At 42.1% G+C, this 19643-nt stretch overlaps 1 protein-coding gene across 1 annotated transcript in view; it reads left to right on the forward strand.

Moving 5' to 3' along the window:
- Positions 1-611: 611 nt before the first annotated feature.
- The window catches only part of LOC139621505 (serine/threonine-protein phosphatase PP1-beta catalytic subunit), a 28652-nt gene continuing 9620 nt past the window's right edge, over positions 612-19643 (forward strand). Inside the window, exons 1-3 of the mRNA XM_071478074.1 lie at positions 612-772; positions 18308-18439; positions 18559-18789. Of these exons, the coding sequence (XP_071334175.1) occupies positions 721-772; positions 18308-18439; positions 18559-18789 (415 nt within the window). The 5' untranslated portion in view covers positions 612-720. The remainder of the gene's footprint in view (positions 773-18307; positions 18440-18558; positions 18790-19643) is intronic.

Raw genomic sequence — 19643 nt, forward strand, 5'->3', positions numbered from 1 at the left:
GCTTTCACTGGCTGTCGGAAATTGTATTACGACTTGAGAAAAGAGCAAAAATGTTGCATAAAATTGAGATGTTGGGACTTGACCATTTCACTTTGGACTGGAGTTGTAATGTTGCCCCCTCTTTGCGCGGGTGTCACTGAGGCTCTCTGGTATCCTCCCACGGTCTAAACTTATACAGATATAGATCTGTTTTTTTGTAGCAGTTTTGTGTTTTTGCATTGCATCTTGGTTGTTTTGCACGGATAAAAACATCCATGCATAAATGTCATGCATTTCATTAAATGCATTTGTACTTAACATTCATTGATGCTTTCAGTTAGATGAATCATAAGCAAGACCACAGCTGTTTCAAGCACTTGACAAAAATATTCATATTACTGTACAAAAGCGTGAGTAATTTCGGAAACCAATAGCAAGGTAATAAAAATGTAATTGGAAATGTAATATGCTTTTTTGTATATACTATTCAAGGTAAAAATATCACATGGGGGGGGGGGGGACACTAGACACTAAAGTTCTGGACGGCTATCTAAAAGCTCTCTTTTCCTCCCAAGCTCTGTCATAGAAGCTAGACTATCCGAGAGGCATTTGAAGGCAGCACAGTAGTCCTACATGGGAGGCCCGAGAATGGGAGGACGTTGGCGGAGCGTCTCAGTGCGCTGAGGCGGTGCCTTCCCTGCCTGCTCCAGACTGCGGCGGGCAGAGCTGTTCGCTACAGAAATGGCGGAGGGGGAGTTGGACGTTGACTCGCTGATTTCCAGGCTTCTAGAGGGTGAGTTAGCAGCCGTATTACGTTAATAAGGTCCTGTTGTTGGCGGCTTTAGTCCTGTAGTGTTATTGTGGTTCCGTTTTTGAAAGAAATCGACCAGAAATCGGGCCGCTCTGCTTGCTAACCTAGCAGGGGTTGGAGCGAGCAGGACGCGTCCCGTCTGTCGGTAATACGAATCACAGGCACACATTCAGACAGCCGCCGCCTCTTCTCCTTGTGTCTTTTTGGATTTAGTTATACCGATGTATGTCTTCGACACTTGAGTGTTTTCTGAAACTCAGTTTTGAGTGTAAAAGTGTGGGTTCAAGGTTCAGCGGTAACAAAGTTGTAGCTGGAGGACTGTTGGTTGCTGTCCCCCGACACCAACCCTGAAACTGTGGCAAATTATCGTTGACTAAATGTTGCAGGGCTTGCACTACATCATGGGTGGTGTCATCCCTCTGTCATACAGCATCCAAAAAGACTAGCTCAGTTGTTTATACTATCCAAAAACCTCAATAATGAAAACGGTTGTACTATTCTCTGTGTCCACAAGCTCTTCGCAACAAAATACACAATGATAGGCGGTAACTTGTGGCAAAGCAGTCCCAGAAGTTGTCGTTTCTCCTCAAACATAACGCAGCTTACTGAATAAAGTATGCCGAAAATTTCAAGAACTCGAAAATCGTTGTTCTAGGAGGTATGTGTGTTGCCCAACTATTTCTATCCAGTCATAAGACAAAATGTCAAATTTTCAAATTTGATCTGGCAGGATTTTGCAGCTGAAAAGCGAAGGCACATCACAGGGCTACTGTGCTTAGATACTAATCAAGACACCATTAAAGTACCATGGGGCCTGGGCTTAAAACTTTTTGAATTTGCATACAATAATGCATCTGGGTGCCTGAACATTTCCGATATTATGTAATTTTATTAAGCCATCATTCTTTAGTTTGCTACATTATAATGCTTTCAACAATACAAATACAATAAAAAAAAGTCCCGTAAATCTGTCAAAAATACCGTTAGGTCTGTTCTGAATGTGATGAAACAATTTATGTGAGGTAATTATATAAAGTCATAATGACTTGATCATTTTTTTATTGTGGGCAACAGTACTTAATGATACATGCTGGGGTAAATGGTGATAATGATGATGATCTGATAAAACTGCAGGTATGTATGAATTGGTATTTCAAATATATTCCAATCAGGGTGAGAATCACACCAAAAGTAACCAAGAAATTTCCAGTCAACGACAAAACAAAATGCTAAGTTGCCAGGCGGTGCAGTATTTGTTGGTGCTTTACAGTGAGTCATCAGTCATTTGTTGGTTGGACGACTGGTTACAATGCAAAATGTAACCAGTCCACTTTGCCTCTCTGGTCTCACTGTGCTCCCCCATGTTCTCAAGCACTGAGCTGAGTGAGCTCTGCAGTCACAACAGGGGGGATCAGAAACAGCAGAAAGGTGGCGTACACCTCACTGACTGTAGAAGTCGCAGCTGAGAGATCCACCATCAGTATTTTAGCATTTAGCCAGACCCAGCATGCACCTGTTGGTCACACAACATGGTGGGAGTGTTTGCTTCCCTGCTGCAGCTGCTGATATTTGTCTCTATTCGTTTGTTGCGTTCTCGCTCAGTTAAATCACCCAGAGAACTGCTGCTCACTGGATGTTTTCTCTGTTTCGGACCATTCTCTGTAAACCCTAGAGATGGTTGTGTGGGAAAATCCCAGTAGGTCAGCAGTTTCTGAAATACTCAGACCAGCACGTCTGGCACCAACAACCATGCCACGTTCAAAGTCACTTCTTCCCCATTCTGATGCGGTTTGAACTTCAGCAGGTCGTCTGGACCATGTCTACAAGCCTTAATGCATTGAGTTGCTGGCATGTGATTGGCTGATTAGATATTTGCGTTCACGAGCAGTTACCGCGCAGACTAGATTCTTGCCAATACACAGCCCTACCACTCAGGTAGCTAATATGCATGCTCTGATAAAATTAGGTTTGCTTTGATAATATTGCACAAAGGTAACCTCTGTACTTTCGAAGAAAGCGTTGTTGTTGCTCCCGCACCATTGTTATGTGTTGGGTAGCAGTGGATGACTTTCTTAGCAGTGCAAAATAAGGGATCCTGATACAGGTGAGCTGATCTTTTTGTCAAACATTTTCTTGAGAACATAGAGATGGTGTCCCTCTGTTTCTTCAGTAAACACGTAGACAGCCAAGGCAAGTTGTGAACCAACATTCATAATCGATTTTCTCACAGATTCAGTGTGTTGAAGATCACACACAAAGGAACATACCCAGTTCGTCTGCGTATGCTAATGAATGAGCGCGCCGTGGATCGGCTTGTAGGTATAACTTAATCATCTGGATTGATTGGGACTGATTACATAATGATGTGTATTTGCTCTTTGTGTGAGTGTCAGCTGTACAGTGACACAGCCGTGTGAGCCTGTATTGTCAGCTGGGCAGGACTGTACAGGCTGGCTTCATGTGGAGCTTTTTTATGCAGTGACTAGGAAACTTCAGTGAAGGAAATTGGAGAGATCAGGCCCTAAAAGTTTCCAGATGGGATCTGTGAATACATCAACCATCCATCTCCTTTTGTGTACGTCCGGCTCCTTTTGGTATTTTCAGTCCAAAATGACCCAAAAAGACCCAGTGCTTATGGTTTTCTGAAGGCTGATATTGATAGTTTAGCATGAAAGAACCTTGAATTGGTCTTGATGTTATTCCAGGCTAAGTTTTATATTTTAATACTAGTTTCAGCAGCAACACCAAAGCAACAGAGCCAGGGCTGTAAATCGACCAACAAGTTCATTTCTCAACTGTAAAATGTCCCGTCCTGTACCTGTCTTTGTCACAATTCCTTAATAAGCTAATTTAAGGGACTCTTATCAAAAAGGTTTATCTGTGTTATAAGTCTATGTAAAAACATGGTATTAATACCAGGTGGACTGAAATGAAGACCATGTCACACTAAAACATAAAACCAAAATTAAAAGTGGTGATATCCAATAGAAGATATATTTGTGGTTTTATGTACCAAAAATCATCCCAGTTTTCTGAGTTTCAGTCTCTTAGTTTTACATCTCCTCTCTCAGGCTTTTCTCTTGAGCTCCAACAACAACAGGTTGGTGAGCCAATCAGAAGAGAGGATCTCAGCCGAGGGCACTGACTGTTAGGCTGTGACATCACAAAGTTTTAAGGCTCAGTTACCCAAGATGAGATGCGTCAAGATCTGACTGGCTTATTAAAAACTGTCTAAAAAATCCTGAGGGAAACGCACACTTGAGTTTTTGACACAAGGTGCTTCAACTAGGTGGCCACACTGTGGTTGGTATGAAAAAAGTATTGCGGTTTCAGAACCAGTCATACTTAGCAGGTTAGAGAAGCCTCTGTCATGTATCAGGTGGCCGAGCCAACTGGTTAATATTTTCAGTTTTTATAAAAGAAGAACAAAGGCAAAGGGACATTAGTCTAACAAAAGCAGACATATTTGGGCCAAACATACAGGAATACAAATGCGCACACACACTCAAATTGTCACTGGTGTATCAGTTTGTTTTCGTAAGGGCTGCATTTTATTTTAAGGCTTGACCTTTCGACAACAGAAAAACCTCTCACAGGCTTTTCCTTACTGATGAAGCCTCGATATTCCTCGTCTTAGTTTACTTAAGCAGATCACATCTACAGTTCCTCTTTCATTTAGCAGTTTACTAAATGGCTTGTCAGTGGCTTTCTCCTGTCATTCAGTTCAGTTCATTTGCCACTCTGTTGATTCCTTTTTTATTCTCTGCAAGAATAAAGGGACCTTTTCCCTCGGGTAGGGAAGGATTTCCTTAACTGTTTCAACTGTTGATCACTTGGTTTTTTTTTGTTTTTTTTTCAATGAACTGTGGTTCCAGCCGGGAACCTACATACTCAGGCTCACAGACACAGACGCATACGTGGAGGGCTCTCTGATCTCCTATTAAATGTCAGCAGGCACAGCTGTCCCTGGTAGAAATTAACCTACCCTTTTGGTGACACATACACACAGGGGTACAGTGTAAAAAGGGGAATACTGTAACACAGTAGACTTTCAGCTCAGTTGTTCTTTTTCCACTGTCTTGCTTGGGTGCACTCATGTTGGGATTACACTTAAGGTGCCACAAGTACAAGTTTTTCTTTTTTTTGTTTTTTTTGTTTTTTTTCAAACTATATACATTTTATCAAAGAAACTTCATCATGTATAACAGAAAACTGACTAAATATGAAAAGGAAATATTAGCGGAGGGCAGTCTGATGGTTTTATATCTTGAAGATGACTACAATCTACTTTTCAAATAAATCAAGGTTCAAGGTTCTTTGATTGTCATTTGCATGTTTCCACATGAAACGAAATTTGTCCTCAGGACCAGCGGCGTACAGTAGATGTAAGAATAAGTCCTATAATACATAAATTATAAAGTCCTATAATAAAGAATAATAAACAATATAAAGTACGCTTATCGGTAGCTGAGAAGCCGCTGCGCTGCAGCACGCTGCCATGTTCATCGTAGAATAACAGAGACATTTTACTATAACGTAGATCCACACCACATTTACAAACCAACATAGGTCATTGCCCAGATGGCTGTGCTGATTGGTCAAATTATATCATATGTTAGGGAGTCTCTTTTATGCACGACGACAACAAGACAAAACAACTTTGGATCCATTCTGAGAACAGTATAATAGTGTTGATCATGAACACATCGGACTATTTTTGGAACAACAACATTTAGTATTTTATTTATGTATTTGATAGGGACAATGCATGTTAATGAACAATGGTAAAATAAACAATATAAACATGCTTATACAAGTAAATGACAGTAGCTGTTTTGTGTTATCAACCCTCATGTCAAAAATGAACCATCAGTGGCATCAGTTGATTGTGTCTGTGCAGGCATCATGTATTTGTATGTTTGTTTTTATCCACAACACAAAACCAGTGTTTTGGCTTTGGGTAGGCAAAATGCAGAGGAAGACATCAAGCAAGTCTGTGGACATCCAAAGACGTACACACACAGTGCACGTGTCCTTCAGTGAAGGGGTTGAGAGGCGTTGTCTAGCCGACAGGCTAAACCTGATCGACTGACAACATGGTTTACAATCACTGAAGCCTCCTCAGTGGCCTCAGCGTGCAGGTTTCTGGCCTCTCTGGTTTCATTTGTCACTGTGAATACAATGACTTGTCATCGGCTGTCCTGTGACCAATCTGTTGAGTCACAGTTATCAGCAACACAATGGTTTATAGATGTAGTTACCGAAGCCATTTGTCTGCCTGAATAAAGTTGTATTTGTATGTCTGTATCTGTCTGGATGTTCATATTTTGGAGTCAGAGTTTGCATATTAAGCCTCACCCACTCTTCTTGTTGTTGGCTACACTTGTTCAGTCCTGTCACTGGTTCACATCAGACCTAGAAGCTCTGCCCCAGTGGACTCCCAACATAGTTTGCCACTTTGAGCACACTTAGAGCCTTTGGCAGTTAGAACATTGCTGTGATACCACAGTAGTAGGATGTAAATGTTGGGATCGAGCTGTGATCTTCATCACACAGGAGGCTGCCTGCACATTATAAAAATGTATGTTTAAAAGCATTGGTAGTTAATCCCAATGCAAAGCTGTTCACGAATGTCTCATCCGGTTACTGTTAAAAAAAACAGTCCTTAATAGGCAGTCAGGTGTCACATCACTGGGGTGTGATGTCCTATCGCTGCCGCAGCCACATTACACAGTGCTGCATCACACCATGGGAAATTAATCATCATCTGCTGTAGCATCTCAGTAGCATGTTTCAGATTTCAAAGCAAAGTCACTGGACTTGGTTACAGCATGTTTGAGCTGACGTTGCATTTTTCACAGTATTCACAGAAATCCTTCAGTTGTCTCGACACAGTAGCAGCAGCACTGCTGAGACTGCACTTTTCCTTCTGTGTGTTTGCACGCAGTTTGTTGTTAACCAGCCTTGTGTTTTTCTGTCTGTTCGTTGAGTTTTCCCCACCTGGCCCCTCCTCCTTTTCCTCCTCTTCATTAGTTTATTTATTTATTTACCAGTGCTCAACTGTGTCTATGTGCTGTGATCCAGCAAAACAGCTATTACAGGCCCCAGCTTTCCCAGCATTCCCATGCTAAGCCGACACTGGGCCAGGATTTAGCGACAACAGGCCCTCTGTCTGTCCTGCCAGCACAGGTGGCCCATAGGCTTTATGTGGCAGAGTCAACAGCACAGCCCCACACATTAGCCAGTGAGAGTGGAAGGGCAGGATGGAAAGTTGCATTTTGGAGTCATTTTATCATTTTGGTTCATGGGCAAAGACGCCAGCCAACTTGTAACCCAGTATGGGTACATAAACTCTCTGTATTTCTCTGTTTAGGAGCTGTCCAGGTTGTCACTCACTATTGGACTACACAGATTTTGCATTTACTGGATCCCAGCAATTTATTTTGTATGATGTGAGGAATCAGAAACACATGATAGAGGTGTGGTTATAATCAAGTATAGAGACTTAATCACAGTAGTATGACAGTGCAGAAGAACACTTTGTACGCTATTTGATGAGGCAGGTGCGTAGGAGCAGTATGGGTCTGTAACAGCGAACAAAAAATCCCACGCCCTGTCTAAACAATAATCAATTTGTTTCCAACTTTTAGGTGCTAAACCTCAGTTTGCCTGACTGTGCAGGATTTTTTGCTTTCTACTTCAGTACACAGAGTAAGGAAAAATGAGACATAACACTTTTGTCACTGTTTTTTGAAAGCCAGCTCATCAGTAATAACTCTTGCAGTTAAAAATGAAGCCATTGCAACTTTGATATATGGTCAAAAGGAAGAAGAAATGTCAAAATGTTGGTAATGCTCCATCATTATTACAGAAGAGAACAACCTGCACATTCACAAATAATAAGTAAATGGAAAATTTTACATCACAGTACATGAAGCATATTTAATAATTAGCTTAAACTGACTTTCAGAGCCAGCAGATTAAACATTTTACACAGTTGTGTAGCTGCCTTAGAAGTCCATTCAGTGGGAGTGGGATTGCCTGCTGGGGCAGTGTATAATTCCTGAGTGATTGCAGCTTTTGGCTCTTCCAGCTCTGTTTTTATTTTATTAGCATTCACTGTGTGACCTACAGTTTCAGGGGCTAACACCACTAGCATGGTCTAGCTAGCAGGCAACACCTGGCTCTCCTCCACATCTGTCAGGGTGAAACTCTCGCACTTGAGAGTTGATGTTCTGCATATTTTTACTGAAGACAGTCATGTACTAAACATCCTCCCAATGGTTCGCGACAAATAAACCTACCTCTGCTGTATATAATCTTAAAGATTAGATGCAGTGTTAAACTTACCTCAAAAGTGTTTTCTGAACAAATTCTCTCTAGAGATTTAGTTAAACCAATTTAATTCAGCAAATTCTTAAAGTGACTTGATGTAACTTTTGCTGAACAGTGGCTCAATTAAAAGGGAATGACGGAGGTTGAAACATAGCATAGAAGCAGCTCAAGTGAAGATGGGTCATGGAGGGGGAAAAAAAAAAGAAAAAAAGTTATGTCCTTTTTTTTATACAGAAATGTCTTACATTTTTCTACCACTGGCAACTACAAGTTGCTGGTCATACCAGTATAAAAATAAGGCTGTAGCAGTGAACTACCATTGCATTTGTAAGAAAAATGACATAATAATCTAATAATAATAATCTCACTTTAATTTAGAGAGTATACAATAATGTAGCCCATCCCAGAGGTTTTCCGAATAACCACTGAATGTATTGGGTGTGTATGTGAGAGGTGGTGGCAGATCTCCGGCCTGGAAAGGACACATCCAGAAGACTAAAGATTTATCAGTGATTCTCTTTTTCTGGCCCCTTATAGGACCCTCTCTGACCCACTACAAGTAAGATGTCATCAACTGAGAGTGACAGTGTATATGCATATATATTTTACGTTGGTGTCACCCTGCTTGTTTTCACCGGACATGGAGGGCTGCTGCTGTGTTGCGTGGTGTTCAGGCTGCTGGCGTGGCACTCTGTTATGGAAACAACAATGGTGGAGCCTGTGCAGTGGGGGAACGTTCACCCCCTGGCACGAAACATGGCATAGAGCTCACCCTGGCTTTTCAGCTGTCCAGCTAGGCTTTCCGATAAACCTCCGCCCCCCCACCCCCACCCCCTCCATCTATTTACTCCCTCGTCTTCTGTGTCTCCTCCATGCAAGCTTCGGTTTCTCCCTACATTTCTCTCGTTTTCTTCCCCCGCTCCATCTCTCCCTCTTTCAGTGTCTATAGCAGTGCCTCCTGTTTATTTCTCCCCCAGTCTCTCCTCTCAATTTCATCCTTTCTTTTGCCCCACAAAGACATCCATTCACCAGTGACACTTGAAGGCGAACAAAATGTCCTCTGAAAATGCAAAGCCTGCACAGAAATGCCATTGCAGTCAGGATTCCTGCCTTAAGATTTGCTCCGTCTCTCCTCGTCAGAGTTACTTTGTGTTTCTCGTTCACTGAGGGGTCACTGTTTTCCATTGCCTCTGTGTGGGAGAGGGTTAGATGGAGTAGTGAAGGGGAGCTGCTGGCCTCGTGCCCAGTTAGGAAGAATAGAGAATGGAAGTGGCGAGCTAAAAAAGGTCTGATGGGGCATCTTTATTGGTGCTGTGAGGTGCAGCAGTGAGTGAAACATGCACAGTCATACCTGCTCAAAAATCCATGGCTCTGCTTGACCAATTAGATTCTTTGAATATCTGCTCTTGGTAGCTACAGAAAATGAAAAATCATGTTTTTGCTTCTCTTGCTCTTTCAAGTCAGGAATATTAAAGCTGCACTTATATTTTTGTATCAACAATGGGGAAAACAATTACATGTATTGTGAAAGGCATTGTCCCTAGTTACAAGCCTCAGCTCACAGCGCAGAGTCTCTCTTCTGATTGGCTGACTGTTTCCTGAGTGATCCAATAAAAAATATAGCAGATTTCAGGTAAACACTCAGAGAAACCAAATCCTGCAACATTGGATTGTGGGTCCAGTTGGGCGGGGTGGGGAGAGCAGTGACTGCATTGTTGTGACATCACAAAGTTCCAGAAGTCCTGACGGCTGGTTTTAAGGCTCAGTTTCTGAATACAGGCTGTGTGCATTTCTCTGTGGACTGAGGCTTTGATACTTTCACAGTATTAATATAGAACCTAGACCTGCTTTATGATCAAAACAGACATGGGCATCTACCTTTATACAATATGGGACCTTTTAAGTAATGTATTGAAAAAGTATGATTATGAGTATCTAGAATGCAAAAAAAGTTTGTTGGGGCTGTGCCTCTGTGTTGCAGCATAGAGGCCTTGCATATTTTTAATCCAAAACGTTTCAAGTTAAAGACAAGATGAAACATGTTCTAGAGCAAATGCTCCAAAGAATACAGCCAGGAAAAGTTATAAACCAACAATAACCAAAGCACTACAATATACTGAGTAGACAGGATCTCAATAAAAATGTATTACAAGCTTCACAAATGTAGTTTTCATTGTAAAGCTGTTTTATTGCATCTAAAACAAAGGACTGACTGAAAAAGCGTGCTAACAGCTCAACAGTTGAAGAATTGACTTACAGGGGTCAGCCCTATTTTTGAGCTCCCTGACACCATGCTGACATCAGTGTGTGTTTTCTTAGTGATGTGAATGGACTTACATAGCTCTGTGCCAGTCCTGCTCACAGCCGTTACATTGTTGTGGACCTCCACTCAGTGATGGAGCCCTGGCCTGTGCCTGGCTGGGCTTGTTTCTCCATCGCATACTAAAGCAGAGGCTCCAAGCACACTGCATACTTCCTCCTTCCTCCATAGAGTAATGCCCATATATGGTAATGCTGTGAAGAGGCGATCTGTCTGTAATTCACTTATCTTTCACCCTCTCTCTAACCCTCTCTGTTCAAGTGAACTCTGTTCTTTTAAATGAATGGAAAAATAGTTGACCTCCTTGACCCTTAGCAAGGAGTTTGTAACCAGTGAAGCAGAAGAACTGATGACTGAAAACACGACCTCCTTTTGCCTTCAGATGGTTGTTAAAAGCTATATGTCATTATACAGGTTTTTGTTTTCCTCCTTCTTACTGGCAGTTTTGGGAAACACAGATAAAAATAAAATCCACAGGGAATAAAAAGTAAACTCTTGAACCTCTGATTCTGGAGAAAAGCTGCTCACACAGGCCTGTCCCTATGACATGCTGGTTTTGTCTTTCAACTCATTTAACTCAGTCATAGTTTGACTGTGTACTCACACAGTGCGTCACGCTGTGCTGTGTGTCGTAACATCACCCTGGTGTGGCTCAACATGCAAGCATAATGGTGGGTTAGGCAGTAACCAAGATCCTCCCAAATATTTAGTGAATTAAGTTGCCAAGTTGCTTGGCAGCTGGACTTTAATTCAGGGAACAGTGGCTCATTTGTACCTACAAAGATCAAGCACTACAACAAAAGCGAGTGAACACTGTTGGGCGTAGTGCTTTAAGACTGTAATGATAGGCTCTCTCAGGAGATAGTTTAACAAACCATCTCAGTTTATATTTCGATGACTGCATTAGTTCAGGAAAATAAAGTAAGGACAAGAATAACACAGCATCCTGATTGATTTTTTTTCATGGTTATTTTTGATAATGTTCTGATAATGTCAGTCATAATTTGATGTAAAAAAAAAAAAAAAAATCAAACATGAACTTGTGAAATTGTTCAGACAACCAAGACACTTGATGTAATTACCATAGGCTGTTTTCTGATGTAATGTGGGTCACTTGGATTATAAGATACAGTAGCGCAGTTGATCACTTATTGTAAGATGCATATATAGCAGAAAAAATTCAAGGTCTAAAAAGTCCAATTGGTACAGCTTTAGCTTTAGATCTGTGAAAGTGCTGTGGTTTCTGTATGCATGCATTTCTAGTGAAGTATAATTTTAGTCATAGTCCTAAAGACTTGGTTCCATCCAGAAAGGCTTTTGAAAAAATAAAGAATATTTTTAACAGCGTTGGGTTTGATGGAGTTTGCAGAAGCCCTGACCAGAGTCAGTATCCCAGGCTGCACTGAAGCCCAGTACAGCCAGAGCTGTGACTGTCTGAAGGGTCTGTGACTGTCTGGAATGCAAAGAGGACACCGGGAGGGGTGTGAGGCGTCAGCATCTGACATCAGCACAGTTCACTGGCAAGGCGGAGGAGGACACTGACTTGGAGTTCAGCCACAGCCAAGAATACAACTTAAAGATGAACAGTTGGCTGTTATACCCTAACTAATGGGCTATCTGAACATTTGTTTTACATTTTTCAACGGCGTACGGTAAGCTGAAAAAAAATCTTGTTAAAATGTGCAAATGTTTTGAATTCACATCAGGGCAAAGTGTGAGGTCGGGGTGTAAGAGACAGGGTCAGATTTGGCAGTGGTGGGAGTTAATCAATTGTATAGATAAATATAGAATTTATCTATAAGTTAAAATTCAGCTTTAAGAATTTTTTTACTTCTTAAAGCCGAGAAGCAACCAAGATGGAAACAGAAAAAGAGGACACTGAGTCCAGCTGCTGTGTGAGTGCGTCAAGTTTGTTCGCTGTTCGAGAGCAAAACCATCGGCCTTCGCTAACGCCAGAGAGAGAACCTCACGCTGCGTCTGTATCACCCACTGCTGGATTTGAGAGGCCATGTCAGCCAAGTTTAAGCTTTACAGGAAGGAGTTCTGGGACAGAAACACTGAACAAACAATGATCATTTATGAGCTACATGTCCAATAAAAACAGTTTTTGCTTTGTTTGCTGCAAGGCAAGAGAGAAGGGCTCCCAGACTTGCTCACCATGACATGCATTTGGAACCAGTGAGAATGCTGTCATCTCTCAGCCACAAACCTATAACAGCATTTTTGGAGCTGCGTTTTAAATCCATAAAATTCCTTGGATGCGAGGGACTTCCATGGCGGCGGGTATAGCCATCGGGATGGAGTTTTATGGCAGCCAGTGATGCACTGGACATATGATTTGCCCAGGGCACGTGAGTGGCTTTAGTGAAGACACAACTGGATGACAGACACCATTCAGAATGCGATATTAGAGATTTTGGCTCAAGCAGTCCAGAGAGGAATTATGTTAAAGGTGAGGAAGTGCATCTTCTTTGGACAACCCATTGATCTAAGTGTGTCGGAGCAGTTTTCCTGTAGCTTCCAGTATGTTCATCAGAGACATCTTTATCCACCTGAGCAACAATCATTCACTGCATTTGATTTTGCAGAAGGTTGCTAGGGAGGTGTGCCTGGTTGCAGACACCTGGAGTGTTGCAGCAAGACAAAACTATAAGAAGCGTTAACACAAGCTACGTTATACTTTGGCCTGGTGAGCTGTGAAGTCCTGTCCTCCAACACAGAAAGGCGAGTGTGTGAGTGTGTTAATGTACTCAGAAAACACATGCTTGCTCTGAAAGAAGACGCCCATGTACCAGAAGTGAATGCATGTGCAGCACAGAACAATTTACAAACGCCCAGCAGAGCAGGACGTCTCACCATGCACAGAAACAGAAAACTATGATAGATGCTATAAATGGCCTCTATTCAGGCTTGGAGTCAGGTTGACAAGTCCCGCCTACACATGCAACTCACATCTTACTAAAGCTAAAGTACTCAGAGCAGCCTCTGACGTTGCAGATTGTTTTGGAAGGGTTGAATCCACAAACCTGGAACTGCTGAGAGTAACCTGTGTTGAAGGAAAGCATGTAAGAACATGCGCATACATAGTCATGCTTGCATTTATATAGTGCAACAACCTCAGTGAAAATGTGTTCGAGGGTGCATGAGGAAAGGGAGGTCTGGTAAAGAAACAGAGATGGAGACAGAAGTTGATTGCAGCGCAGTGATCTTCAGATCAAGCTGGAGAAAGGGCACAGCTTTCAGCTTGAAGAGGTCAGAGTGTGACCAAACCCAAACCTAAAATCCCAGGGAAACAGACCCATGTATCTGACCAAATTAGGAGGGATGAACTGGAACAGAGAGCGGAGATTTGCTCTGATCTTGTCTCAGAACCAGCTGGGAAAAGCTAGTGGAACAAAAGTTTCCTTCACAGCTCAGACGAGGCTCATGAAGTGAAGTCCGGTATCTATTTTAGCTTTAACTGCTGCCACAGAGAAAGTAGCAACACTCACTGATTAACACTCTGCATGTCATTGTGTGAGTCTCTTAGTTTGAGTTTACATGTTGGTAGTATGCTCTTACTAAGAAATGCATCATCTTCCTTAGTCTTTTCTGTGTTTTGTGAGGAAAAAGGAGAAAGTGTGTTGCACTTGTTGGCCTGCAAACAAAAGCATCTTTCAAAGTACCTGATCAATTTTAGAGCTGCAACTAATGATTATTTACATTTCTCAGTTAATCAGTTTGGTACATAAAATGTCAGACAATAGTGATACAAGAAGAAGATATTCAATTCACAAGTTTAATATGGCTCAGGATTAAGAAAGGCTAAAACCAGTAAACTTACACGATTAACTGATTATCAACATTTTTGCAAATTAATTTCCTGTTGATTAAACTTGCCATCAAAAATACAAACTAGAGGACTGTAAAAGTCCACTGAGTCCTGCAGGGATCCAGCAGTTTCGTCTGTGTTGTACACACAGATTATTGTGCATTCCTCACAGCCTTGCTGCAAATGATAAAAGGCTCTTCCCCTGATTTGATACTGTGTTTGTATAAAGGTGGTGGATGTGCGAGAGAGTCTCTAGCATTGGTCAAAAATGATACAGAAAACTCTGGATTCCACACTTCCCATAATGCAACCTGTTTCTGACTTTCCGACATACATCAGTAGCTCCAATCCCAAGCCAAGATAAACCTGATGACATCACTATGATATCACAGTGATTATTTTCTCAGACATGACAAAGCTCCGTCAGCCACAGAAGATGTTAAACAGCTGTTTTTACTGGAGCTGTATACGTGTTGAGAACCAAAACATTTAATTAGCATCCAAGTTGCTACCTGTTGCTGTCACTTTGGTTGTGTGTGTGTGTGTGTGTGTGTGTGTGTGTGTGAGAGTGAGAGAGAGAGAGAGAGAGAGAGAGTGTGTGTGTGGAGCAGCAGGCTGGACAAGCCATTTCTGGTTTTGAGTCACTCGTGGTGAAAGACAAAATGGTCAGTACGTATCACTGTCCACTGGACTGCTGAAAGTAATACTTAGTAGTAACATTTACAGTTTAATTATAATATTTACAGTATTCTGTCTGAATCAGCTGAACAGCAGGACAATGGGCTTGTTGCTTACAAAATGTCTTATAGCTGTTCATTTGGGGGGACTTGGAGACGGTTTAACAAAATCAGGTAGTATGTGTTGCAACATTTGATATCAAGAAGTTCCATTTTTAAGCAGGATTGTGCAAGTGTGGTCCTACAAATATAGTTGTTGTGTGTGTGTGTGTGTGTGTGTGTGTGTGTGTGTGTGTGTGTGTGTGTGTGTCTCCTGTCGGGTTTCCTTCGCTGTCAGATGCAGTACATGTTAGTATGCAGGGCGTGGGTTGGCAGAGATACATCTGCAAATCAGCCCCCCCACCCCCCTCCAGATACAGCAGCAGCTCCACTCACCAACACCTAGCAGGATGGAAATTGGTCTTGCTGGGTTGCCATGGTGATTAGATGTGGGTACCACCTCTCTCTCTCTCTCTCTCTCTCTCTCTCTCTCTCTCTCTCTCTCTCTCTCTCTCTCTCTCTCTCTCTCTCTCTCTCTCTCTCTCTCTCTCTCTCATCATTTCTCAGTATCTCTCACTCCCTCTCTTTCTCCTCACTGGGGAAGCTGCAGTGCAGGGGTGACAGAGTAAAGGATGCTGGGATACCTCCACACAAGTGCGTAATTGTACGAGTCAAGGTCACTAGATCACTGAGTGTGTTTGTGCGGGTGTGTGTTTCTGGCTCTGCCTTCACCATATAATGAAAGGGGATCCTCCCAGGCAAGTGAGACTAGTGGTGCTGGTTTTGTGTGTGTGTGTGTGTGTGTCCTATATCAGGCCTCCCTCCCTGTCAGCTGAACTAGCACAGATCTGCAAGCGCGTCATCACTCAGCTGGTATCACACAGGCGCTCCTTGCTTGTGTGTTGTGCTCACTGAAGGATATGTTGTGCATGAAGACCAATAATACTACATGTTATGGGAGGATTTTAAGGGTATCACGAGTTTTGCAGCATTATAATGACACGAGTCCTCTGGCTCATGCTATGTTTATGTTTACCTGAGAAATCCTACCTTTGGACAGTCTAAATATAGCCTCGGTCCTACCCTTCAGGTGGCGTGTGTGCAGTCGCAGATTGTGTCTGGCTGTGGTGGAGTGTTTATCGCCTAAGGTCTCCAGGCAGAAATAGCAGGGTCACGTTGCACACACACACACACACACACTGCTGCACACACTGTTGTCCTTTAAAACTGGACATAAAATACCTTCAGAGCTGCGAGGTTCAGGCGGGAGTCTGACATGTACACCGCCTCTCATTGCGGAGGAGAAAGACTTTTGCATGCCTAATTTCTCCTCCTCTTAAAAGTGAGCTCTTGCTCTCCTCTGACCATGTCTCTTTGATTTACCTATTAAGTGGCGTTTGACGCCTGCTAGGATTTCCATCATGCTGCTGTGGTGTCGTCTGACAGCAGCAGCCTTAGTCAGCTCTGGCCCACTTCTGTGGTTTACCAAGCAGGAGGAAAAGGGGAGGTGTCTGTGATGCTGCCATTCCTCTGAGCACAGGGGGAATATGTAGGGCAGTGGCAAAACATGAAAATACTGCAGGGGAAAGTTGAAATTGCAAAGGTAGCTACCTATGGTTGTCGTCATACTTGTATGTGAGATTTCCAGAGGCCATTTAGTGCCGGACTTGAAGGAATATTTTTCATAAATAACACAGAGCCTTTTTATTTGGAAAGGTGCACAGTCGGACTCATGATTTCTTCTCACATGGAGCTTATAATAAAGTAATGATGTCCTGAGCTACTTTTAGTGCACATTTTGCATGTGAGTCATCCTGCTACTGCTAATGTATACTAATGTTCATTAACAGAGGCATTGGTTTCAGCTACTTTCACATTGCAGCGCTGACAGTGAGCCATATACAGCGTGTGTGTATATATAGGCCTGCTCACAGATCACTTTTGTATCAAAATGAAAGAAGTTGCACAGCTGTTCTTCAATATGCTATCAGGGTGGTATATGAGGCTGCTGTATATTAATAATGATTATTTTCATCATCAGCTAATCTGCAGTTTATTCTCTTGGATATTAATTGTTTACTCAGTAGTGTCAGTAAATAGAAAAACATGCTGTTTCATCAAGTCAAAGGTGATATCTTACAATGTCTTGTTTCCAATAATCAAAAATTCAGACACCAGATAATGTTGTTTTGGGACTACAACTATAAACGTGACTGTCCTTGACTGACTGAATGATAGAGTTGCAAGTTACACAATTGGTCAGCCGGAGTTTCCCCATTGGCTGCTGCTTTTGAAAATGAGGGGGCGTTTACAGCTTCCACTGTTGCCAACCAACTCTAAAAAAAAAAAAAAAAAAAAAAAAAAAAAAAACCACCTAGCAACAAATCTAGTACCTTTTTGGCCAAACCTCAGCTACTTAGACAGTCACCAGTGCTGCCCCATGAGCCAGAGGCACACGTATCTCTGAGTCTGCTCTGCTCAGTGAGCGGCAGAGAAGCAGAGCAGCAGTTTGTTCCCCAGCTGTTCGCTGTGTGAGCGACAAAGGAAGAAAGGTGTTCCCTCGCTTTGAACTTTCTCTTTGTGTAAACATTTGAAAAAAGTAAAAATCACACCTGAAATCACATCACATCAATAGCTAAGCTAACAAGAGTCAAAATCTCAGATACCCGCTCCTTTAACGATATCATGTATACTTCTCTTGTATGGCCACATAAGTAACTTACGGATTGAGCCAGGGACCAACTTCATATACCACCCTGATGCAGCATCGAAACTCACACTTTCTGCACCTTCGCTGTGTGTGTATTAAAATTTAGAAATACACATTAAGTCAGTATAATAAGTCATCCCTCCACTGACCTTTTTTATGGGGACGTTGTGCAAGTAACCTCATTTATTACGTTTTATTAAACATCTGTAATTGACCTTCTGACTTGATAACCACTCTTATCTATTTAATAGTCATGTCATAGAATCCCAGAGCTTCTTGTCAAGTGGCCCCCCCCGCCCCTTCTCTTTTCCTCTCTGTTACACAACAGGAAGCGCCTCCAAAAACACTCCCAGCAACATCAACAATGCCCACACAGGCTACTTCCATCCTCTGTTTACTGACCGCTGCCTCTCATATTTAGTTTGAAGTTAATTTAAAAACTCACCCTGTGGGAGGTGATGTGTACAGTGACCTGACAACCAGCAGAGTCATATCCTTGAGAGAAATTTCTGGGAAAAGGCTACTGAGAACACTGAAAGTGGAGTGGCTAACTTTGTTAGTGATGCCTTTGTATATCCAATATTTATTCTTCAACCTTATTCCACCTCTGTTTTCCCTCCACCAGTGCGAGGATGTCGTCCAGGGAAGATTGTCCAGATGACGGAGGCTGAGGTGCGTGGCCTCTGCATCAAGTCTCGGGAGATCTTCCTCAGTCAGCCAATCCTTCTGGAGCTGGAGGCTCCGCTCAAAATCTGTGGTCAGTAACTTCCCATTTCACCTTGCTCTTCAAATGTGCACTATGTAGTCTGTCTTGTTATTATCTCCTGCTTCATTTTCCTCAATCCATCGCTGCTTCCTCTCCATCCTCCGTCTCAGGTGACATCCACGGACAGTACACAGACCTGCTGAGGCTCTTTGAGTATGGTGGCTTCCCTCCAGAGGCCAACTACCTCTTCCTGGGTGACTACGTGGACAGAGGGAAGCAGTCTCTGGAGACCATCTGTCTGCTGTTGGCATACAAGATCAAATACCCCGAGAACTTCTTCCTGCTCAGGGGCAACCACGAGTGTGCCTCCATCAACCGCATCTATGGCTTCTATGACGAGTGTGAGTGACACGGAAGTGGAGTGTGTTTTCATTTTCAGTTCCCCTCAAGTTTCACTGTGGTAGAACTAATCCCTTTACACATTTATGTAGAGAAACAGGCAGATAAACTCCAAGTAGACCATATTTATAGAGGGGGGAAATGGTGAACAAACAGGATGAGGTGCTACTTTTTATCTTATTGATTATATTCAACTGGGAGATATTGTGATGTTGAAATTATATGATAATAAATAGAAAGATTAGCATTGTAGCTGCACTCCAAGGGAATAACAAGAAACCTTTTAACCTTGAAATATGGACCCTAATGCCAAACAGTAATTAAGTAGTTTGTTTTTTGGAAAGCAAACACATTTTTTATTCCATAATTACAGAGTTCTACCTTTATACAATGTGGTCCTAATGACTGAAAAGTGTTGCATGTCATAGCTTCCCCTGTCCCCATGTTTCCTGTGCACCACTGCACTGACGGACAAAAAAAAAATTAAAAGTTACACAGTCTCACTTTAAATAAGATATTACAATCAGTGATGGAAATGTGTACCAACACAATGTAAAGATGCTCCGTTTCAAATAAAGGTTCAGTCTTCAAAATCCTACTGAAATAAAAGTATATAATCACTGGCAGCTAAATGTACTTAAAGCATCAAAAACAAAGAAGTGAAAGTTCTCGCTTTGCCGAGAAGTGGCTTCTTTAACCGATACATTATTATACACATATAACTTTATTAGATTATTAATATTGGTGCATTAAAGATCCAGTATTTTATACTATTTTATACTAAGGTAATGCCATCTTACAAGGTGGTAATTGAAAAGTAATGACAGGTATATTATAAATCGGGTAAATAATGGTT

Source organism: Trachinotus anak, unplaced genomic scaffold (genome assembly GCF_046630095.1).
Source record: "Trachinotus anak isolate AG129_WGS33_773 ecotype Australia unplaced genomic scaffold, CSIRO_AGI_Tana_v1 ptg000005l, whole genome shotgun sequence".
Classification (NCBI taxonomy): Eukaryota; Metazoa; Chordata; class Actinopteri; order Carangiformes; family Carangidae; genus Trachinotus; species Trachinotus anak.